We start from the raw sequence: 24,905 nt of genomic DNA on the forward strand, positions 1-24,905 counted from the left end.
AACCATAAAAACCCATTGAAAGCACAGTATTTCACCTGCTATGGCAGATGGTTCTAACGCTTTGGAAATTCAAATGCTCATGCTTCAATGCAGGAAGCCTGAGATACACACACTGTTCTTTCAATGCACTGCAAGTAGAAGCAATAAACTTCCACCAACCTGTGTTTTGAAGCATGTGCACCACATTTGCACACCAGTCTTCTCAAGGTTAGCCAGCTATTTTTAGCTCCACAACCCAAAATATATTAAATCAACTTTATACCCTTTTCATGATATCATCCCACATAGTGTGTCTTTAACTCAGCAAAATCAAAAAAAGCTCAGTTGAACTGTTCATAAATAACTTGAACCTATTGTGCCTGAAAAAATGTTTAATAAAATGGCATATTTTAATAGATAAGTGTAAATTTATGAGTGCATAATACCAAATGGAAGATTGCTGAACCATCCTCAGAGAAAGCAGGGCTTGTTCCAACTAGACACTAACCAAGGTACTATAAAGTGAAGAATAATTGCAGTCCACGTTAGTTGTAAAATAATTTCTTAAAAGAAAGACCTCACTTTCTATGAACTATTTAACCCTCTAAAATTAAAAAAAATCTCTTGTTTAAATCTCTTTTTCCAGAGTTTGAGACAACTGAGTGACAATGATCAGACATCAGATACAATAACAATTACACACTGGCATCACTGAGAAATGAAACTACAAGCCTCTTTTTTTCCAATTATGGGAATTTTCATTTGGTACAGAGAAACCCATAAACACATTCCACACCCCTCCTGTAAGATAGTATACCAGTGACAGGTTAGTTTTAATGTACATCATATCATTTTATAATTTAACTCAACAAAAAGGCAGTTAAGCAGTATTTAGCACTATAAAGCCATCTTGAAGTAAAACAAAATCTTAAGAGTAAAGATTCCTATCTTTCTATAGTATTATCATAAGATGAAAGTCAATTTACACACTCAAGTTTACATGGTGTTTGAAGGACCTGTCATCATGTATATAGTAGTGAGGTAGGATACTGTCCCCTCCCTGGGACTGATGTTTTCATATGCTCCCTTGCCAGAAAGGTCCAGGTTTTTCTTATTGTAATTAAAATAATCATTAAAAAAACAGGATACAAGCTTCTTGTATTTTGTTTTTCTTTGCTTTATTAGAACATTTCTACACATCTAAAGTGAAAAAGCAATACTTATTTAGGCCAATCGCAGACAACTGCTGCCCACAGGTAGTGTTCCATTTTAAAATCTCTGCTGGAACCTACTACCTGCCATCTAGACCTTTGTGAACAGGTAGGCAAAGAAAACCATCAATGATGACAGGACATGAAACACCCAAAGAATTCAGCTTGGTGAAAAAATGATAAAGTCAGCAATATCAAACGCCTAAGGAAATGTGGCAACATGGGAAAATGTAATTTCAAACTGCATCACACTGAAATAGTATCCATCAGTTTTAGGTTCAGATCTAATGTCCTTTCTGACTTTGTGTTTTGGTAACACACACACTTGACAGCCATGATATAGTAAGCGCCAGTCTTCAAGAGAACAAGCGGCACAAACTATGAAAATGAAAAATAAAACCTAAGACAAGGGAAACCATCTGCCCCCATTCCAATCTCCCTCTCCAAAAAAGCCAAAGATGACAGACTGCCTTATTGTTGAATGGGTTCCCCTAAATTTGTCTTTTTACCACCACAGTCAAACTGGTATAAGTGCTTTGGCAAAGTGGGGTGCAATCTTCAAATCTGCAAAGGCCTGCTTGTTTCTCTGTTGGTGGTTCAGCTTTACGAAGAACATATATGCAAAGTAACAGCTCTCACATTGCCTCAAACTCATCAATACGTTGCTTTGTATTGCCTTGTCGGATTTGTCGAAGAGTCTTGTACTTGTCACGACCTGCTTTAACATTCTCAGCATGGAGGACATCATTTTGTGTTTTCTTGGTTTCATCTCTGGCTTGGGCCAACTCAGAACTTAGTGTCTGTGGGAATAAAATATTTGAGTTTCAGCATTTTCACTACTCGGCACCAAGACTTAGGATTTTCTGACAACATATGATCTACAGTCTTGGACAGGGATTTGCTAAATGCCAACCATATGCTTCCTGCTACGCTCAAGAAAGAAGTGAAAATACCTGACTGTACTGAAGCTGTTAGATGCATCATGTAGACTGAGGGGATAACAAACCTGGAGGCAAAGGTTCTTCACATTCTAGCATCCCAGGAGGAGAATTCTAATAAGAGCAAGGGAACAGAGTCTGGTAGGAGAAGCTAGGGCTTGACTTTACTCTAGTTTCTACTTAACTGAAAGGTTGCAGCTATTTACTTCTCTGCTTGAGTACCATGACCAGCACAGCAGGAGGATATGTACACAATTCAGAAAATATTGTTTGTTGGTAAAATACGGATACTGAGAAAAAAAATAGGTGCTCACGTTCATTTTAGTATCGTCATAGAAAAATGGTAACCTTATGTTGTATTAGTAAATTGTCCAATGACAGATCACTTTAAAAAAAAAAAAAAAAACCCTGAAAAAAATGAAACATTACCTTCTAGAGTCTAACCGTTTGAATGGAGATAAATTATGTCCTAACAGGTTTATATTTTTACTTTGCTTTTTACATTTATAGATACTGTGAATTGCTGCTGAGAAACCCAAATAATACTCACTGGACAAAACACTAGTTAGTAGGGTATAACAATTTTTGGTTCAGAAATTAAAGGATTAAGTTTTAAGGATTACAGTGTACTACAGATGAATTTACATTTTTAATATTTGATTGTAAATATTTGTGGTAGTGCAGCATCACATTTATATGTGCACTTTTTAAACTACACACAGAGTAGGTAATTCTACCCCAAGTCTTATTTACTCAGTTTTGTGCAGTTTAATTACAAATCTAGTAAGTGATAAAATATGCAAAGGAAACTACACATTAGAGTTTCACTTAAATGTGCTGTTTAAATACACAAGATTTTCAGCAATTAAGGAATGAAAAACTGAAGGCTTAATTATACCATTAATGCAACCACAAACCTTCATTACCTGGAGCTGTTTCTTAACACGTTCATTTTTCTGTGTCTCTGTTACCCGTTCTTCCTCACTTCTGTGGTTCATGACACCATCAGAAGACAGTTCTGCACTAGCTTCAGCATTGTTCTCATCATGTTCATCATGCTCATTCTCTGTTGGAGGAATAACTGGTGGTGGAGGAGGTGGAGGTGGTGGTGGTGGAGGAGGAGCAGACATTACAGTCTTCAGTTCTTCTTTGGTCTTTTCCAAATCCTCTTGGGCTGCAAAAGCCTAAATAATAATACTACTACTTAGCATTTATATAGTTTCACCTTCAAAGTGATTTAAAAATAATCCAAGAATTAAAAAGAAAATAGTTTAAATGTCTACATATATGGTAACCACTCCTTCTGTACACTAGCAGAGTCATTTATAGACTGAAACCTGTGAGGATATAAGCCAGAGCAGAAAGGAGTTCTGATGAGAGTATTTTTCTCCACATTGCTTTATCACTCAGTATTCTGAAATTAAATAGATATTTTGTATGGTTTGAAGAAGTTGGAGGACTGGGTCTTTTGGGGTGGGATTTTCAAAGGAGCCAAAGGCAGATATGCACCCAACCTCACTAAATTTCAATGGGAATTCTACACCTAACTCCTTGCTTTGAAAATCCCAAGTTAATACAGAATAAAAGTTTATTACTTTGTGCTGCCATTCTGAGGCTTCCTCTTCCTTCTTCTTCTTGGCCTCCTCTAGAAGTGCAATCTTGGCAGTGAATTCAGCAAGTTCTGCTGCCTAAAAACAAGAGAATTCAAACATAATATTTTCTTAAGCTTAATTTTTTTCCATTTAACAGAAAGATCAGCCTCCTAATGGGATGAAAATGACTGGCCATCTTACAGTGAAAGAAACTAAGGGAAGCCATTCTGGTTCTCAACCAGATGAACCTGAAATATTAGGAGGAGGGTTTGTTTCAGAGTGGCTATACAGGATATATCGGTGCGGGAAGCATACTACGGTTTCCCTGTCCCTGCCCCCAAATCTTATTTTCTGCTGTGGGTAACAATACAGTGGGAGATAGCCACATTCTGGCAACCTCTCAACAATGATCTCTATGATAGCAGAGTATGCTGATGTATGCCACCTATACAGGTAATTTTAGTTATTATGAAAAAATACTTCTATATTCTGGGTGGGATTTTCAAAAGCACTCAGCACTAGCCAACTTTGCTCCCAAAGAAGTCAATAGGAATTTTATCGTTGATTTCACTGGAAGCAGAATTAGGCAACATTGAATGCTCCTGAAAACCTCACCCTGAAATTTTAATGTACAATTTCTTTAAATAATACAAGTATATTAGTGTAATATGGTCCGATAATGAGCAATCGAGCACAGCATGTTACCAGACACTAAAGGACTGCAATGGCTCCTGGAGGTGACTATGGGAAAACCTACAAAGGATGTCACTACATGTTATGAGTAACATATTTCAATATCAATTTTAGGTACTTATTGGCATTTTAAATTTATTATTAATAATGAACAGGTCAAACTATTGTGATTGCCACTTATGTAAAAGGTATCAATCTGCTTATCAAAGCTGGAATCTAATGGTCAAGGTAACTTACAGGTACCTATGTTCTATCAAGGAAGAGTATCTGTTTCTTTCAACAAAAAAGTAATTAAGGTCAAACCCAAAAAGGCTGTATTTTCAACTTGTCGAAATAACTGTAGCTTGATTTCAACTGCTTACTAGCTGCTCCTGATTCTTCATCTGATCAGCAGCCTGTTTGGCTAGAGCAGCTTTAGCCTCTTCTGCAGCTCGACGGTCTTTTTCCAGGCGCTCTGCTTCCTCTTTTGCTCTCTTTCGTTCTTGATCCAGTTCTAAAGCTTTTCTTGTCTGTTCTTCCAGCTCTGTCCAAAGGAAGGTTCACAAAAGACACTGTTAGCTGGTTTTTGTGCTGATAAATATAAATGTATCAAATTTTATATTCTCTATGAAGTCAATAAATTACCCAAATTGTAAGTTAGTTAAATGGTGGTGAATTGTGTTCCTCATTTTCTGGGTGCCCCAACTGAGATGCTAGGGCTATGATTTGCAAAAATACTGAGTCCTCTCAGCTGCAACTGAAATCAATAGGTGCTGCGCTTTCAGCATATAACGGTAATGGTAAGTACTCTGAAAAATCAGGTCCTAGGCATCTGAAATTGGACACCGAAATTTAGTATGTACATTTGACCTTAACTTTCTCTCTGCCTCAGTTCCCCACCTATAAAATTGAGATAATACCACCACCTAACAGGTCTTGTGGAGATTAATGTTTGTGAAGCATACAGATACAATAGTGGCAAGCGTCACAGAAAAGCCTATGAAAAAAATTAATAATTCTGTCTTCAGAGCAGGGTTTGAATCACGTGCAGAAAATAAGGCTAAGGGCCACACTCTTATCCATGAGAATAAAACAAAATATTAAAAAATGGCGCATTCAGTGAGATAAGGCTTCATCCAGGCAGGTAGGGTTTATTCTTCCCAGACTTGAGTCTAGGTCAGGATAAAACCTTAAAGATGCTGGCCTAGGAAAGACTGTGGGGCTGAGCAGCTTGTCAGCTGCAGCCCAGAGAAGACAGAGGGTATGTCTACACCCAGCCGCTAGTTCGGCGGCTGGGAATCGAAGTTCTGGGTTCGACTTATCGCGTCTTGTCTGGACGCGGTAAGTCGAATCAGGAAGTGATTGCCGTCGACTGCGGTACTCCAGCTATACGAGAGGAGTACCGCGGCGTCGACAGGGGAGCCTGCCTGCCGCGTGTGGACCGAGGTAAGTTCGAACTAAGGTACTTCGACTTCAGCTACATTATTCACGTAGCTGAAGTTGCGTACCTTAGTTCGAATTGGGGGTGGTAAGTGTAGACCAGGCCAGAGACACAAACTGCAGCAAGCAGGCTGTCTCTCCCAGCTTAGAGATGGAATAGCTGGGCAGAATAGAGCTTATTAAAGTTCTCAATGAAAGGTTCGTGTTCAGGTAAGGGGAAACGTGTACAGACGTTTGTTTTATCCCTTTGCTCTGCGGATTAGGTACCTTTGGGTGCATAAATAATGCTTTGTTTCATTAAGCTGTTTTTGAGTCACTTTAATCAGCTGCTGTCACAGGCTCTCAGAGGAAAAGAGCTTACAGTTGCCAAATACAATTGGGTTTGTCAGATTAACGTGGTTAGTGAACAGGGGACTGCAGCCCAGAGAACCAGTCTAAAAGTGGTAGGACTGCGTGGTTGCACCTAGACGGGGTGAAGGTAGTGAAACCTATCCCCAAAGGGGTGTCCTTGAGAGGAATTAAAAGGGTTCTGAAGTGCAGCTTGCCCTATATACCCATGACACAAAGATTCTACAAATGTGCAGCTAAGAACACAGAAAATTATACATCATTTTAAGTGAAATTATACATTGTTTTAAACAATTCAATAGTACACAATTCAAATAGCATATAATTCAACTTCTAAAAAAATGCTGCAGTGTTTGAACTACAAATGTCAGTGAATGTTAAAATCAAAATTGTATACAAAAATGTCCATTAATAAAAATGTCATTAAGTTTTGTAATTTTTATAAACAATCCTAAATTGTGGAACTAAACTATTCAACACTTCTGCAAGGATTGAAATAAAAGGGATTACATGATGAACGAGAGTTTACCTTTTTGGGCCTTCATTGTCTGTTCTTCAATTTGTCTTAAGCGCTCCATTAGTTCTTCTTTTTCACGCTCTATTCTTTCCTTTTCCTTTTCCGCTATTTCCCTTTTTTTCTTCTCATTTTCTAACTGTGCTCTAAAAACAAAAAAGAAATATATTACACAGCTGTGCATGGGTGAAAAAGGGCTCAATTCTTCTTTCATTTACACCAGTTAAACTCAATTGAAGTCATGGAACTTATTCTCAGTTCACAAAGATGTGTAAGCAAGAGCAGAATTTAGTACTAAATGTTTCAGATTCAGTTTATCCTACAAATAAGTGTCAATAACTCAGTTATAACATTATTGCAATCTGGAATGTAGAAAGCCTCTTAACACAATAGAGCTTCAGAACCTGGGTCAAGGCTTGACAAAGTTACATTCAAGGGTTTAGTGCTGTTATGACCAAAGTTAAGGTTTTATCTCTGTTTAAAAATCACAGTTGTGATTTTTAAAAGGTCAGAGAAAAGCCACGTTGTAACTGGGTTGAACTTGTATTGTCAAGGGCCCTTAGATAGACAAGTTTTAAAGAATCAAGCAAAAGAGAGCTAAGATATTTAGCAATAGGAATAGCTTTATGAGAAATTATTGAGCTTTCCACCAAGACAATGTTTGCATGTGAAAAGAGAAGGTTACTCAGCTAGTGTAGTAACTGTGGTTCTTCAAGATGTGTCCCCTTCTGGGTGCTCCACCCTAGGTGTGTTTGTGCCCATGCACCTCAAATCAGAGATTTTAGGTAGCAGTGTCTGTTTGGCCCACACGTGTCCCACGTAGCCTCATGCCCTTCACCCTCATGCCATGCACTGATGCTATATAGAGCTGTGCAGGCAAACCACCCTCAATTCTCTCTCTACTGCGGAACTCGCTGAAAAGAACTCTGAAGCAGATGGGAGGAGGGTGGGTAATGGAGCACCCATGGGGGACACGTCTCGAAGAACCACAGTTACAGCATAGGGTGAGTAGCTTCTCTTCTTCTTCGGGTAGTGTCCCTATGGGTGCTCAACTCTAGATGACTATCAAGCAGTACCCTCTACAAAGGAGTGGGGCTTCACAGTGGAGTCTAGGATTGAAGACAGAACAGTAGGGCCAAATATGGCATCAGAAACTGAGGCATGAGTGATTGCATAGTGTTCAGCATGCACTATGCTGAACACTATGAATAAACATCCATGTCGCAGCTCTACATATGGTAATGTTCTTGAGGGATCTTGTGAAATGAGTTCATAGCCTAGAGCAGTGGTCGCCAAACTTTTTTGATCGCGCACCCCATCAGTAAAAAAATTTTGAGCACGCACCCCCTGCCGCGCAGAAGCAAATAAAGCCAAAGCAAAAAAAAAAAAAAAAAAAAGCGCTCCTCCTGCCACGCACTCCCAAAGATCCTCTTGCGCACCCCACTTTGGAGACCACTGCCCTAGAGGGAGGCTGAAAATCACGAGATTGATAGCAGTAGGTAATGCAGCCAGATATCCATCTGGAGAGCCTTTGCTTGGAAATCCCCTACTTCTGTCTGCAATGGAGAGAAATAATCTGGGAGATTTCCTAAAGCTTTAGCTCTGTCCAAGTAAAAGGTTAATGTCCTCCTGACATTGAGTGTACTGTCGCATCTCCTTTATCCTGGTGTGGCTTAGAGAAGAAAACTGGAAGGTGGATAGGGTTGATTTATATGGAATTCTGAAGATAACATTGGCAGAAACTTGGGATGAGGTCGCAGCATGACCTTATTTTTAAAGAAGGCTGGGAAGGGAGAGCATAGCATAAGAGGCCCTATCTCACCCACTCTTTGATTAGAAGAAATTGCTACTAGAAATTAAGTTTTCAGAGACAGGTGTAGAAGGGAGCAGGTGGCCATAGGTTCAAAGGGAGGCCTTGTAAGACATTTGAGTATCAAGTTGAGGTCCCATGCCAGTGTAGGGCATCTGATCTGAGGGAAGAGGTTGTCCAGTCCCTTGAGAAACTTCTTGTTACAGGACGAGCGAAGACAAAAAAAAACCCTCTACCATATGATGGAAGGCTGTAACAGCGTCCTGCTCGGGGAATTCGGCACCACTGTGTGTGCGCAGAATTCATGTCTCCCACAGATTTCTTTGCTTCCCCGCAGGAAAAAAGAAAGACTTTCAGACAGGGAAGTAAAGGGAAGCTGCAAGAGCAGTCACGCACTACTCCCCTAGCAATGCAGGTACATCATTTCAGGCACCTGAAGTAGCTGGCAGAGAGGTAAATCACTGCGGGGCTGGGGACACCCCAGCCAGTGGCTCCTACCCTGAGCCAGGACCAGCTGATAGTCCTGGCTGGGCTGGAGACAGTAGAGGACAATACTTCCTCTTCCCCTGCAAGGAGTGGCTGGGACTGTGTCAGACCCACCCCTAGAAACCTCCCCCAGCTGCAGGAAGCTCAGCATCCTCCCCTGCTTCCTGCCCTCATTGCTCCTGAGCTGTGGGGGAGGGGTCACTGTACAGGGAGCTGCTCCCCAGCCACTCAACCTCATGCATCTGGACCTCCCATACCTAGACACCCCTGCCAAGCTTCACCCGGTACATCCAGAACCCCCCTAGCCCTCCATACCCCAACCCCACCCCACTGAACTTCAAACCTTGCATCTGGAGCCCTCCTGCATCCAGCCCCCCTGCTTCCAGAGCCTCACCCCTGCACCCCCACTGAGCTCCTTGCACTCAAACCCCTACCCTGATGCCCCACTCTCTGCAACGCCTTGAGCCCCCACATCCAGCCCCACTCCCCCAGCACCCAGTCCCCCCCCCGCTAAGACACCCAGACCCCTCTGCTGAGCCTCAACCACATTCACCTGGAAGCCCCTGCAGAGTCCCATTGCCCCTGCACCTGGAACTGCCCCCCACATGAGCCTCTGTGCATCCAGATCCCCCCATACCTAGACCCCCGCACTGAGTTGCCTGAACCCAGATTGTCCCACACAGAATCCTCTCACCCCACACCCGGATCCCCCACACTGAGCCCCTCCACACTTGGATCCTACCTGGTTGAGCCTGCCTGCCCCACACCTGGCGCAGAGGGGCAGGGCCCCAGGGTGTTTCTGGGACAGGCCCAGCCCTTGTGCTGTCCCAGGGTTGGGTGCAATCTCACTGCTGAGTCTGTGTTCCAGGAGTAGGAGGTCAGGGGGTTGCAGGGTGATCTCCCACCATCATGCAGCCAATGGCCTGTGCTCCCCACTGCCATGCTGGAGCCTCTGCATTTATTTATTGATTGACAAATAAAACTTGCAGAATTTTAAAATATTGTGCAGAATTTTTAATTTTTTGGCACGGAATGTCCTCAGGAGTAACAGCTGCCAAATGCACTTTTACAGAGCTTAAAGATAAACCTGTCATTTTTAGCTCTAAAATGATAATGGAGAGTATGTAGACGAAAGATGTTTTAGGTCACACCAGTGTTTGAATCTCATCCACTTTTTTGTATATGTGTCATAAGCAGATTGTTTCTTTCTATGATACAGCACCTTCTTCATGGCTCAGAACAAGTTGTTTCTAACCATGCAAACTATCTAATTAGCCATGCCTTCAGCTGGAGAACTCTGAGGTTGGGGTGACGGATTTGACCAGCATCCGAGAGAGGACATAGGGGATGGTCTGGAAAACGATTGAGAAACAGCAAGCTGAGTGAAGTAAGGAAGCCATGTTTGTCACAGCCACATTGAAACTATGAGAATAACCTTGGTTCTCTTTATCTTGAACAGCACCTTGGATATCAGTGGAACTGGGGGAAATGCATACAGAATGACTGGACTCCAACGACGTGACCTGGATCACTTCTTGAGCAGAACTGGGAGCACTTCTTGGCAAACAGGTCTATCTGTGGGATGCCACAACATTGAAATATGTGGTGGAGTACAGTGGGATCTATCTCCCATTTGTGATCTTGTGAGAAATGTCTGCTGAGGTCATCCACTGTAGTGTTTTGTATGCCCAAAAGGTAAGCTGCTAAGATGCTGATCTGGTTTTGTATGCACCAATTTCAAAGTCCCACTGCTTTGATGCAGAGAGAAGGTGATCTCACTCCCGCTTGGCAGTTTACGTAAAATATGCATTGACATGTTGTCCATCGGGATCTTTATGTATTTGCCCCTAATCTGTGGGAGGAAATGGATACAGACATTTCTGACTGCTTTGAATTCCAACAAGTTGACATGGAGGGTGGACTTGGGAGACTGCCATCTGCCTTGAACAGTATTAGTGTCTAGATGAGCTCCCCATCTCGGTAAGGATGCCTCTCTTATTACTGATGTTGGAGACGGCTGAGCAAAGGGGACCCTTGTGAAAACATTGTGAGGGTTCTTCCACCAGTTGAGGCGTTTTTTGACTACCAAAGGCATGGAGAGTAGTTTGTTTAAACTGTTTGCTTGGTGAGTAAACAGTTCTGAGCAACCCCTGGATGCAGCACATGTGAAGTGTCCCATGATTTATTACAAAGGTGCCAGCCGCCATATGTCCCAATAGCTGAAGACAATTTCTGGCCAGTGTTTGCGGGTTGACTTGAACTGTAGTGACTAAAGTGGCTAGGGCTACGAATCTGTAAGAAGGGAGGAATGCTTTGGCTGTTACTGCATCGAGGTAAGCTCCTACAAACTCCAGTCATTTTACTAGGGTTAAGGTGAACTTTTGGATGTTTAATTGTAGTCCCAGTCTGAGAAACAGGTCTACTGCCCTCTGAGTGGCCATCAAAGCTTCGTTGAAGGACCGCCCTTTGAGCAAGCAATCACTGAAATATGGGAAAATCAGAGTTCCTTGTTTGCGAAGATGAGCCGTTACCACAGAAAGAACTTTTGAGAACACTCTGGGCACAGACTAGAGAACAAACGGGAGCACCACTTATTGAAAATGCTCTTGACCCAGAGTGAAGCATAGTAACCTTCTGTGGGAGTGCTGGATTGCTATATGAAAGTAAAATCTTGAAGGCTGAGGGCTGAGAACCAGTCCCCTTGGTCCAATGATTAAATTATTGCTGCAAGAGTTACCATTTTGAACCTCTGAATCTTTACAAATCTGTTGAGTAATCTTAGCTCTAGAACAGGTCTCCAACCGCCATTCTTTTTTGGAACCAGGAACTACCTGGAGTAAAATCCCATCCTTCTGTGTTGTGTGGGAATATACAGTTACCTTTTCATAACTGTTGTTCTTCAAGACGTGTTGCTCACATCCATTCCATTGTAGGTGTGTGTACTTGCCACATGCATCAGTGCCGGAAGTTTTTCCTTGAGTGCTATCCGTAGGGGACTGGCTCTGGCACCCTCTGGAGTGGCGTGCATATGCACCAGTATAAGGGGTGCCACCGGCTCCCCCCACCCTCAGTTCCTTCTTGCTGGAAACTCTGACAGTGGGGAAGGAGGGTGGGTCAATGAATGGACATTAGCAACACATCTCGAAGAACAGTTACGAAAAGGTAATTGTCTTTTCTTCTTTGAGTGCTTCCTGATGTCCGTTCCATTGTAGGTGACTCCCAAGCAGTACCACCGGAGGTAGGTAGGAGCTCATGGACATGTCGATTGCAACACAGCTCTGTTGAAGCCATCATCATCTCTGGCCTGCTGAGTGATGGCATAATGTGTCGTGAATGTGTATACTGAAGACCACGTCGCAGCCCTGCATATATTCTGGATAGGGACATGTGCCAGGAAGGCAGTCGAAGACGCCGGTGCCCTTGTCAAATGGGCCTTCGCTATCAGTGGAGGCAAAGTCTGCGCCAACTTGTAACAAGTACGGATGCAGGTGGTGATCCAATTCGAAATTCTCTGATAGGTCACCGGAAGGCCCTTCATCCTGTCAGCTACTGTGATAAAAAGCTGGGTTGATCTGCCGAAGAGCTTGGTGTGCTCCAAGTAGAACACCAGGGCGCACCTGACATCTAAGAGTGTGCAGCCACCTCTCCTCATTGGTCATGTGAGGTTTTAGACAAAACACCGAGAGGAAGATATCATGGTTGAGATGGAAGTGCGACACCACCTTAGGCAAGAAAGCCGGGTGAGGCGGCAGCTGGACCTTGTCTTTGTAGAATACCGTGTATGGGGGCTCCGAAGTGAGGGCTTTAATCTCGGAGACTCATCTCGGTGAGGTAATCACTACCAGGAATGAAACCTTCTATGACAGGTGGGAAAGGGAACAAGAAGCCACGGGCTCGAAGGGCGGACCCATGAGCCTGGAGAGGACTAGGTTGCGGTCCCATCGGGGAACCGGATCCCAGATCAGCGGAAAGAGCCTTTCAAGGCCCTCCAGCAACCTGATCAACATCTCATGTGAGAATACTGATTTACCCTGGACGCGAGGATGGAAGGCCGATATGGCTGCCAGGTGCACCCTGATCGAAGAGAAGGCGAGGCCCTGGTGCTTTAAGTGAAGCAGGTACTCCAGGATGCACTGGCTCAGGGAGATACTCTGCTCTGATGCCCAGCAGGAGAAATGCTTCCACTTTGCCAAGTAAGTTGTTCTGGTGGAGGGTTTTCTGCTTTCCAAGAGAACCTACTGTACCTGACTAAAGCAGGCCTGTTCCTCTGGATTCAGCCACGCAGCATCCAAGCTGCGAGGTGGAGAGAGGCAAGGTTTGGGTGCAGGAGCCGACTGCAATCCTGCAAGAGTAGCTGGGCAGTGGCCATGGGGCTGCCACGGCCAGTACCATGAGCTTGCCGAACCAATGCTGGCAAGGCCATGCTGCTCATATGACTCGTGGCTTGTCCCTCTTGATTTCTGAGAGGACTTTGTTGATAAGCAGAATTGGTGGGAAGGAGTACATCAGGTCTCCCGACCATGACAGGAGAAAAGCATCGGAAAGAGAGCCTCTGCTGAGGTCTTGGAGAAAGCAGAACTGATGACACTTTCTGTTCTGTCTGGTGGCGAACAGGTCCACTCAAGGAGTCCCCCACTTCTGGAAGAGCACCTTGATGATCTCCAACACCAACCTCGGGTCAATCCACTGCTGCAGAGAGGTAAGTACCCTCGGTGGGATCGTGATAACCTTGTCCAGGTGATGTGTGGCCAGGGAAGTAGAGTGCCACCAGCTACATTTGGAGGGGGTGCAGCCTGAGTCTTTCATGGCGGACAACATAAGTGCATGCTGCCATGTGACCCAATAGTCCAAGACAGACCTGGGCAGTGGTGAGCAGATGTGCGGTGACACGGGCAATTAGATCTGACATTGCCCTGAACTTGGTCCCAGACGGAAATGCTCTGGCTCGGGTAGAGTCGAGCACCGCCCCGATAAAGTCTATCTGTTGGACTGGGATTAACGTTTATTTTTGTTAGTTTATCAGCAGACCCAGAGCTCGACAGGTGGCTTGCAGCATCTTGATGCTGCGTTGGACCTGGATCGGCTCTTGATGAGCCAGCTGTCGAGGTATGGGTAAATCTGTATACCCCGACGTCTGAGGTAGGCCGCCACCACCAACATGCATTTCATAAACACTCTTGGTGCTATTGCTAGGCCAAAGGGGAGCACCGCAAATTGATAGAGGGCGGTGCCAACTACGAAACGTAGGAACTGTTGGTGACCATGGAATACCGATATATGAAAGTCTCTTTCAAATCGACGGCAGCATACCAGTCTCCAAGGTCCACGGAAGGAATGATGGAGGCCAGGAAGACCATGGGGAAATTCAACTTCTTGAGATACTAGTTGAGGTTCCACAGGTCGAGGATGGGCCATAGACCCCCTTTGGCCTTTGGGATTAAAAAAAAATAGTGGGAGTAAAATCCTTCCGCCCTTAAATGCAGCAGAACACTTCCTCCACAGCTCCCACCCGCAGAAGGCCCTGCACCTCCTGAGTGAGCAGATGCTCATGAGAAGAGTCCCTGAAGAAGGACGAGGGGGAGGGAGGATAGAAATAAACTGGAGGGCATATCCCCCTGCTACTGTGCTGAGGACCCACTGGTCTGATGTTATAGTGGCCCACGTAGGGAGGAAGGGGGGCGGGCGGTTGGAAAATAAAAGGGGAGCAGGATCCAGGACACAGGCTGGAAGGTCGCCCTCGAGCACACCCTCAAAATGCCTGCTTACCACCCGGTTGGTTATGGGTGGAGCTTGAGTGAGCAGAGGATGCCGGCTGATGGCCTTGCCGGTGCTTATAGCCCTTGTCCTTCTTGTGGAAGGACTCCAACTGAGGTTGGCTGCCAAACCTTTGTGTCTGTTGCAACTTAAACCGCTTCCTTGCCAGCCCCAGCATGTACAGGCCCAGGGTGTGCAAGATAGCCCTTGAGTCTTTCAGGCCAGGCAATTTACTGTCTGTTTGTTTGGAAAACAGTGGCAGGCCATCCAACAGGAGGTCCTGGATGGATTGTTGAACCTCCGTCGAAAGGCCCGATGACTGCACCCAGGACACCTGCCTCACTGAAATGGCCGAGGCCATGGTCCAGGCCACAGAGACTGCTGCATCTGAGGCCGTTTGGAGGGCTGCACTGCCCTCATCGAGGATAGCCTGGAATTTCTTCCTGGGATCCTCTGGCAGCGAGTCCATGAACTTGGCCATAGACTGCCAAATATTAAAATTGTAACAGCCAAGCAAGGCCTGATGGTTGGCTACTCTCAGCTGGAGGCTGGATGTAGAGATTGAGCCTCTTTGCCTCCTTGTTCTTAGGCATCGATCCTGGTTGGCCTTGTCTATCGTGCTCATTGGCTGCTGACACAAGCAGTGAGCTTGGGGCAGGGTGGGTATAAAGATACTCATAGCCCTTAGTGGGGAACATAGTATTTTCATTCTGCCTGCTTGGAGGTGGGGGGCAGTGAGGAGGGTGTCTGCCATAGGGCCTTAGTACTTTTCACCACGCCCTCATGCACTGGCAATGTCACTCTGGAGGAGGCTCCTGCACTCAGTACATTAAACAGAGAAGCTGAGGGCTCTGCCAGCTCCTTGGCTTCCAGACCCAGGTTTGAGGCGACCCTCTTCAAGAGCTCCTGGTGAGCCTTGGCATCATCCTGGGGAACCGGGTGAGAGGGCCCCACTATCACCTCATGAGGCAAAGATGACGAGAAGGCAGGTACAGGTGGGTCTGCCAACTCCACCACTTCTGCCAGGGGAGCCTCAGCCGAGGCTGGCTGGCCCTGGGGAGCCTGTTCTGATTCCGCGTCTGAGTCGGGGGCGGATGGGAGACTGTCACAGATCATCTGTTGGATGCCTGTGAGGCCGACCTATGCCCCTGCGACAGTTGGGGAAATCCCCAAGGTTCCAGAGTTGCCAGGGAGTAGGTCACTGGCCCTGGGGCCATGCTGCCACTGGTGGCCCAGCAGGGAATGCCGATGTGCCCAATGGATGGTCCTGGCCTGCAGGCAGGATCTCTTCCTAGCTGTCAGAGCCCGAGGAGGGACTAGGACTGTGACGAGGCCGCCTGTCTACCCCGATCCTGTCGGCTCTGGCCCTGGACCTCCATTGGGGATCTGTACGAGGGTGATGGCTTTCAGTGCCACGATCTGTGACCGGCGGCAGCGTTCGGTGGATCACTGATGGTACCCTGGCGATAGATGCCTTACATGTAGTGAGTGATGCCGCTCCGTTGACCGGTAGCGAGTAGACCGACGTGTCGGAGACCGCAGATTAACCATACTGGCGTTCTGGAGAAGGGGACTGGCCTGTCAACCCTCCGGAGTGGTGCCGTGAGTTGGAAGAGCAGCTCAGGTATTTCCGGCACCGGGACTCTGTGGATTGGTGCCATGCCTCTGCGGGTCTGCGCCAGCCCACATGCGATCGATGCCTCAAGCCCAAGGAACCCTGCCTGGAGTCCAGGGACTGACGCCGGGAACTCTGGCAGGCAAGCCGACCCGTGTCTGGGGGCTGGTGGCGATGTTCAGGTGTGTGCTGAGGGGGCAACTCCTGTGGCGGGGAGCAGTGCTGCACTGATGGGGACCATTGAAAGGGTCCCAATGCAGGTTTACCCCTGGAACGGGGCACTTCACTGGCCTGGCAGGGACAGAATGTCCTTAGCGGCCTGAAAGGCCTCAGGTATGGATGGTACCACCAGGTATCAAGTGCCTCTGCTGCTCCCTGAGGTGGTAGGCAGGTCTTGGAGTGGGCTCAACTGCTCAGCGGGAGTCAGGGCCCGACCTCTGTCCAGAGGGGAAGAGCTGCCCTGTGTGGGTCTTTGCTCTCCTCCGGCTCTCTCCTTCCATTTAGGGGACATAGGAGAATGTCTCCTCCCGGCCTTTCTTTGCCTTTTAGCCAGTACCAGGGATGGGTATCGGCGCCGGTCTGAGACCGGTGCCGGTGGCATGCTGCGCACCGAGGCCACAGTGCTAGGAGCAGAGTCCGATCTGGTCAGCTCTGAGGCCAGTGCAAGGGTTGACTTCATAAGGAGCACTTGGAGACAAATGCCCTGCTCCTTTTTGGTCCACGGCCTGAAGCTCTTGCAAAGTCACTTGTCACTAACGTGGGTTTCCCCTAACTTGATGATTATCTGTCCTGTTCATTCCCTCTGAAGCACCTGGCATCGGCCACTGTCAGAAGACAGGACACTGAGCTAGATGGACCATTGTTCTGACCCAGTATGGCAGTTCTTATGATTTAATCAGTCAAATCTGGTGTTTCGAAATTGTGGGTTGTGAAGTCGATGCCTGAGAAGCTGTTGGTCTCTTTTCTGGAACCACTGTCCCTTACGTTCAGGTTCATAATGATTCTGGGAGGGATCAGATCTCTCTGCCATCTGGGACCTACTGAACTTTCTTTTTTGTCTAGGGGAGTAAATTTCCAGAGAGCACAAGGTGGCTCTAAAGCGCAGTTGGCTCTCTGTGATGATCACCTGGAATTGCTTCTTCTGGTTTGTTGGAAGATGCTCAATAAAGGCATTTAACTTTGAATGGTTAGTATGGCTGTATTTCACCATGAGGGTTTGATAACGGGCAATCCTAAATGGTAAGATAGCCGATGTGTATGACTTACAGCCAAATAAATCAAGATGTGTTAAATCTTTAATCATACGGAGTCAATTTAGCCTGGTGCTGTCAGCCATGTTTATTCACAGCATCAACCACAAGAGAGTTGGGGGATGGGTGCAAAAAATAAAAATTCAGAGTCCTTGGAGGGAACATAATTTTTTGTCTGCCCTCTTATGGGTGGATGGTACTGTGGTTAGGGTATGCCCAATTATTTTTGCAGGGTCTAACAAGGCCTCACTAACAGGTAATGCAATGTGGGCAGATGATGAAGTATGCAGAATATCACGTAATTTATGTGGAACTCCTTAACCTCCACCAGTTGAATTTGCAAGGGGTCCACTATCCTTTTAAAAGGGTCCTGGAACTGTTTAAAATCATCAACCAAGGACGATGGAGAAGGCATGACAGCTTCATCTGAGAGGAGGAAGAGATATTAGTTGTAGGGGCAATCTCTTTGTCCAATCTTGCTTCCTGCCCCTCAAAGATCCCCTCTTGTGATCAGGAACCTTAGACAGAGAGGCTGGTGGGAACTGTTTGCTCTTCTCCTGGCAAGAAAAACTAGGGGCCCTGGAGAATTCTTGTATGGGTTCAAGGGTCACAGTATGGCTACTGAGGTGGTACATAAGGCATGGCTGTAGGCACCCAAGTGTGTCCATACCAGCATGGTGGAGCGCATCGCTCACGAGGATAGTCCAACACCTTAGAGGTCTCAGGATAGAAAGTTCCTTGACAATGGACAGAAAAGCCCCAGCCAGAAATGTGAGAAAATGATTAAAAGTCCCCATCCTCCTCATCATCCTCCTCCTCACTTGGTAGAGATAGGCATAAACTCCATCGGTAATGGGCAAATCTCTGGGAATGAGAAGTGGTTGGTACCGAGAATGGGTTGGTGCCAAACAGGGGAGATTTGAGTGTTTGTTACTACCAACTCCCAAGAAAATCAAAACTCTTGCCTCATCGGTACCGTACGCTCTTCGGTACTGCAAGTTGGGCAGAGGTAACTGTGGCAGAAGGCACCAACAGTACCAAACGTCTCATGCTCTCCGATGAATGACCAGTAGGTGTCAGTCTGGTCTTTTGTGGAGCTGAAGTGCTGGGTACTGAGGTCCTAGTAGACTCTGTCAGTACCAATTTAGAAGAGCTGGTCATCTTCTCTCTGCCACTCCTATCACCTGATGGTACTGATCTTCCTGAGCTGGATCCCTTAGTGACCTTACGCTTGCTGGTGGTCACAGTACCTGACGAAACTGCAGCCTCGTCAGAAATCAGTAGGTGGCAAAATGAGTGTCTGAATCTGAGACCATCTCTTTGAGGTGGATGCGCTATCCAGAAGACTTGAAGACCACTTTCTAGAGTCTTTTTGAGAGGATCCCAAAGATTTCCTCTTCAATGCTCTCGAGGCGTGCTGTACCGAGGAGGTTTAAGTGATTAACCTGTTCGAAGACCATTGTACGGCGTGGGGGGGGGTGGCCACTGGCTGGAGTCAGAAGCTGGCTGGAGCGAACCCTCCATCATAAGGAGACATAGTTTAAGTTTCTGGTTCTTTCTGGCCCTCAACTTTAATTTCAGGCAGAAATTACACTTTGGGGGAACACGTGACTCCCCAAGGCAATGGACACACTGATTGGGACAGCCTCTCGGCACGAAAGGCAACTTTTAAACCCAGGAGAATCAGGCATACCCTAAAATCTGTTATCTGAGGTGCAAGCGCACGGAGAGTGGAGCACTCATAGAAACACTACTTGACGAAGACAAGGTTTTCTATTAAAGCCAGATGACCCATACCAATCCATGATCTAATTTACATATTCAGAAGTGGAAAGGTAGAGTTTTGCCTTCTGGGACCCCAGGTACCTTGTGATTCCATGGTCATGTTCTTGCAAAATGCTTTAGATGTATTTTATTCTGGTTCACAGAAGATTGTTAATGTCATACCTTTCCAACTGTTTCTGATGTTTCTCCTCTCTAGCTTGGGCCTTCATCTGTTGCACTTCAATTGTATCAGGCTTTCTCCTCCTCATGTACAGTTCATGATTTCCCATGCACAGTGCCAAAATCCGCTTATTAATTCTCAGACGAGGTGCATAAAAAACAAAATCCTAGCAACAAAATATTTTAAGTTTAATTAAAGTGCAGCTCTTAAATTCTAGATTTTTAGACTGTAAGCTAAAATAAATACATTACATGTTTGGATTTGTAAGATTAAATATAATTTTACCACAATCTTGACATTTTATCTCTGGCCAGTGCAATGGCAGAAATCTACAGCAGTATTCCCCAAATGATGGCTCCCGATCCCCACAAGTGAGTTGAAGGAAGATTGTAAAATGGGTCACGGGCCTGGCATGGAAAGGAGACCCAGGGGACGAGGGGGAAGTGATCCTTCTCTGCACTCACTCACCCTACAATGGAAGCTCCTGTCCGGCCATTGCAACCTGGTCTACAGGGTCACAGCGCCACGCAATTTGGCCCAGCCACCCCTCCACTGTGAAGTGAAGGCAGGTTGGGCCTGCTTTCTAACTCAAACCCCCTGGGCCTCCCCTCTGCACTGGGCTGGGATTAGGGTTGTGGTACCCCTTCAGAGGGACAAGGAAAAGGATACTGGCCTATGATTTTGGAACCCCAACCCCCAAATTTGGACCCTGGGTGAATGAATCTCTCTCTCTCTCTCTCACACACACACACACACACAAAATTAAAAAAAGCAGTTCATGGGTCACCTTTGTAAGAAGTTTGGGAACCACTGATCTACAGGACTACCAGCTGAAAGAACTATCAATGTTATGAAAACAGTGGGAGAATATTTATTGTTTACTTTAATATTTTGGCTAATTCATGAAGTTTCATTTTGTGCCCCAACCTATACTTCAAAAGGAAGATGCTGCAGTGGTGGAGAGCAGCAAAAAGTTGTAAGAAAACTGGGAAAAAGCAGATATGTAACTTTAAGGGATATGGTACAGCAGCTGTCCAACCTGCACTAGTAAATGTATTAGTGGAAAAATATCCAAAAATCATCCAAACAACATCCAAAATGTGGATAATACAAGAACAAGATAAAAATAGCATATTCTCTCTATATACTTTAAAATGAACATTTCTTTTTGATTACCAGTTATCCACAACTGAGAAGTCTAAGTAATTAAGAGAGGCCCTTGGTGCCATTTTACACAGCAGAAAAGGGCTATCGCTTATGCAAAAGTGTCAGAGCAAGTTAGATCATATTTAAAATCCTCATACATAAAGAAAAATATCCCACAGACTTTACTTACAGGGGCCTTTTTGTCAATTGGCTTTATGACAAACTTTTTGTCATTAAATGAGATGTTTCTGATTTCACTCCAAGGGAAACCAATCTTGGGTGTCAATCTTCAAAAAACAAAACAAAACCAAAAAACTATTTTTTAATCAAAGGCACAAATATATGTATTTCCACCAAATATTTAAATCCATCTTTATTAACTTTGTATTGTTTTTTCAGTCACACTTTATATGTTATGGTTACATTACCAACCAGTTAATGAAGGAATGATAAATAGTTAACAGATGTTTTAATTACACCTCTACCCCGATATAACGTGACCCGATATAACACGAATTCTGATATAACGCGCTAAAGCAGTGCTCCGTGGGGGCGGGGCTGCGCACTCCGGAGGATTAAAGCAAGTTCGATATAACACAGTTTCACCTATAACGCGGTAAGATTTTTTGGCTCCCGAGGACAGCGTTATATCGAGGTAGAGGTGTAATGTTTAATTGTTACAGATAGTTATACAGTGTAGGGAATCAAAAGTTTCCTTATAACTAACTATAGCACCTTCTACTCATGTGCTCATATCCTTTAATCTTTAACACATACTATTCATGTTATAAGCCTGGTACAAAAATCAATAATTTATTGACCCTTTATAAACAATTAGAAGTATACTTTTTATAAAATGAGTGACTGTTTTCGCAAAAGAAACACTGAAAAGTCTGTCACTATAACAAAGACAGAAGTTAAATCACCTTCCTTAAGTAATTTTGCATTTTGATTAAAGTTAGTTGTGCAATTTGAGTTGCTACACTGATTCCCATAACTCAATTTAAACTTCATCCCCTGCATTGTTTTCAGTTAAACATTCGGATATAATTGTTACCAGAAATAGTTGGAATATGTTGTGCATTACATTACATCAATGATGAATATTTTTCTCAATTGGACTAAAAGTCTTTCCCATTTACATTACAGTATCACAATTACAAACACTAGCAGCAGTTAGCAACTGAAGATGTATTTCAGAACATCAGAAAGAGGTATTTCTTTCTATTTCAACACCCTAAATGAATATTTCCTCCAACTCTTAGAAGCTACAATGCCAACTAATGGCAATATAGGTTTGCCAGGGATACTCTCAGGGACTACATTTATTAGTTTGAAGGCAGGTATTTTGAATGTAGATGGTATTGGCTATCTGATGTTGAGCTCACAATATTTAACTTAGAAAATTCATGACGACTTTGTTTGCTAGTATCGTGAGTCTTAAGAGTTGCTTTATTATATATTCTTTCTATATCTGAAATGATGGGGAAAGAGAACAAAGGAGGAATGGGTGGACAGGAAGCTTTTCCAACCTCCTAAACAGAACAAGAGGTTTCAATCTATTAACAGTTTTCTTTGAAGAATAAAAAAAATTACACTCTATACCAGCGCAGCTTTGTTCTATAAGCTCTTCTTCTAATTGCAGCTATTACAAATAAAATGCTTCCCATTTTAAAAGAGTACTTCCACTTTTGCCATTCTAACAGGATATTGTCGTTGTTCTTACTCTCACTGAAGCCAAGAGTAGGAAGCACAGAGAGCATCCATACAAAAAAAAACTTTGTAAGCCACTCATCTTCAAAATGTGGAAGTCCAAATTGAAACCCACAAAATGGGAGTAAATTCCCCTTTAATTTGAGAGGAATTCAAAAACCTCCATAAGCGAACTTTTCTTCCACTTTCTTTCTCGTGTTATTTAATCTGCAACATATTTGGGACAAAATTGTCTCTTATTACATGTATGTACACTGCCTAGCACAATGGGGCCCTAATCTCTGTTGGGACACTATTATAATAATACACATAATAAAAACAACTTACTTGTCATCGTGCTCATAAATATTCAGACCCAAAGCATCGACACCTAGCCACAATTCAGTACCCTTTTTATTCTTTATTTCAAAGTAGTTGACTCCATACATTTCCAGATCTTGTGCAATCTTGAGGTATTCCATCATAGAATCTTCCCTGACGAGAGAAAATAGCGTAACTAAGAAACGAAAAATAAATTATGTATACGAGTGGAGAAACTAAAGAATGCCTAAATTTGACACTTCAAGTTAATAATTTTATTTAATTCCTCTTGAGGAATTCACCTGGAATTCTATCCGGGTACTTCTACAGCTGCCATCACCATAGTATCGAGTTCCTCACAATAATTAAATTTTATTCTCAAACACCACTGTGAGCTAGGGAAGTATTACATCCATTTTACAGATGGGGAATGGAGGCACAGGGTAGATAACTAACTTGCCCAACATCACACACCCAAGTCTAGTGCCCTATCCACTAGGCCATCCTTCCTGTCTGACCTGGATAGGGAAAAAAAAAAAAGGAGGGAGTGTTAAAACCAAAATAATTTGAAATAACCCCCCCACACACACACACACAAAACTTAAGCTACATGGGACAATCTCTGCATAATTACCTTAACATCCCTCTGTGTTCTTCATGCCAGTTCTGTATTCTTTCTTCCCACTGTTCTTTTGTCAGTTTGTGCTGTTCTAGAACACTGTCAATAAAAGAGGCTGCTATGAAATGAAACTGATAAGTGATCTGATCCATAAAATACACAAATAAGTTCAGGTATAGATCTTATAACAAATACATAATAATAGTTATGCCAAATAAAAAAGTTGAACAGATTCAGGGTAAAATATTTAACTGGCATTTTCATTAATAAACACTTTATAAAATTTGATTTTCAAAGTACTCCACGATGTCTAAAAGCGTGAAATAAATCATTTGAAGGGAAAAAACCACTGCAGTTTCAGTTTTAACAATAGCTTTTAAACTTTCACTGTGACACAAGCCAATACCTACTCAAACACATTAATGCATAATTTTAATTCATAGCTTCAGCAATTTAAATCTGTAGGATAATGATACTATGTTTGAAAATGAACTAGACAAAATACAGAATCACAGAAAACTTTCCAACTCTTGTAGCACGAATTAAAGAACTTCTATACACCCACAAATACACCCAAACTTTTCAGTTTATTCCTAGAACTAAACCACCAGTTCTGCTGTTAGCTGGAAGAGAATGTGGGGGTACTTGCAAAAGAAACAAGAATAGGTTCCAGGATTTAAACTCATAATGTCATAAGCAGTTTTGTTCATGTTAGCTACAGCCATGGACCTGTTTCAACCTGTTAGAACGTATCAGCATAGTACAGCAACATGGCCTGGTATAGCAACAGTAGAAACCAAGTGCACAATATAAGGAACTATATTATATTAGTTAGTTACTAAGATTAAAAGTTGTTTGTATGTCTTCTTAAAGTTAAACCACGGAAAGTTTTCATCTCACTTTTAGTCTACGTAGCTAACTTTTTTAACATCCCTGTAGAAACTGTTTTAAAGGGTGACTGGTCAGAAGAGGGAGTGCAGAAGTGATCTTACTTAAGAGATCAGCTCAATTGAGTTCCAGCTCTTCCTAGTTATTGACAAAAGTAACATTTACGACCTTCCCCCCCCTCCCTTTCTAGCACCATTCAACAATGGGTGAGTGAACTGGATTCTGTTTTGCCTTATACACCAATAATTTAATTCATACAATACAATTCAAGTACAGACTCTTGCTGGTGACAATACAGAAGTTAGAATAAAACAGAACTTGACCATCATACCCAGGGCAGAGTTTCCAGTGCTGGCTGTTAAAAAGTACATCTGAACTTAAGATAAACAGGATGTCTGAATTTTAAAAAAGCATATTTCAGCTGGAGCTGAAAGACAAAACTGATACCAAACAATCCAATTATCACAGTAACTTTTCAAAAAAAGAGACCACACTTTAAAGTCTGAGTAGTAAGCTTGTCCAAGGTTTAATCTTGTACAAAATAAACTTTAACATACTTAAACTTGCTTTTCTTTTTGAGAAAGGCTTTCAATATTAGAATATTTAAAATGGTTAGCTAGGGTTACCATATCTATTAAATAAAAAAAGAGGACCCTCCACAGGCTCTGGCCCCGCCCATTTCCCC

General features: G+C 43.9%; 1 protein-coding gene across 1 annotated transcript in view; it reads right to left on the reverse strand.

The window, feature by feature from the left end:
- Positions 1 to 766: 766 nt before the first annotated feature.
- Positions 767 to 24,905, reverse strand: part of RDX (radixin) — an 89,592-nt gene continuing 65,453 nt past the window's right edge. The window contains exons 6-14 of the mRNA XM_024217111.3: positions 23,348 to 23,431; positions 22,741 to 22,887; positions 20,891 to 20,987; positions 19,557 to 19,720; positions 6,710 to 6,840; positions 4,776 to 4,936; positions 3,724 to 3,816; positions 3,055 to 3,312; positions 767 to 1,990 (exon numbers count right to left, since the gene is read on the reverse strand). Coding sequence (XP_024072879.1) covers positions 1,826 to 1,990; positions 3,055 to 3,312; positions 3,724 to 3,816; positions 4,776 to 4,936; positions 6,710 to 6,840; positions 19,557 to 19,720; positions 20,891 to 20,987; positions 22,741 to 22,887; positions 23,348 to 23,431 — 1,300 coding nt within the window. The 3' untranslated portion in view covers positions 767 to 1,825. The remainder of the gene's footprint in view (positions 1,991 to 3,054; positions 3,313 to 3,723; positions 3,817 to 4,775; positions 4,937 to 6,709; positions 6,841 to 19,556; positions 19,721 to 20,890; positions 20,988 to 22,740; positions 22,888 to 23,347; positions 23,432 to 24,905) is intronic.

This window comes from Terrapene carolina, unplaced genomic scaffold (assembly GCF_002925995.2).
Source record: "Terrapene carolina triunguis isolate 2854851 unplaced genomic scaffold, T_m_triunguis-2.0 Scaffold138, whole genome shotgun sequence".
In the NCBI taxonomy this organism is placed as follows: domain Eukaryota; kingdom Metazoa; phylum Chordata; order Testudines; family Emydidae; genus Terrapene; species Terrapene triunguis.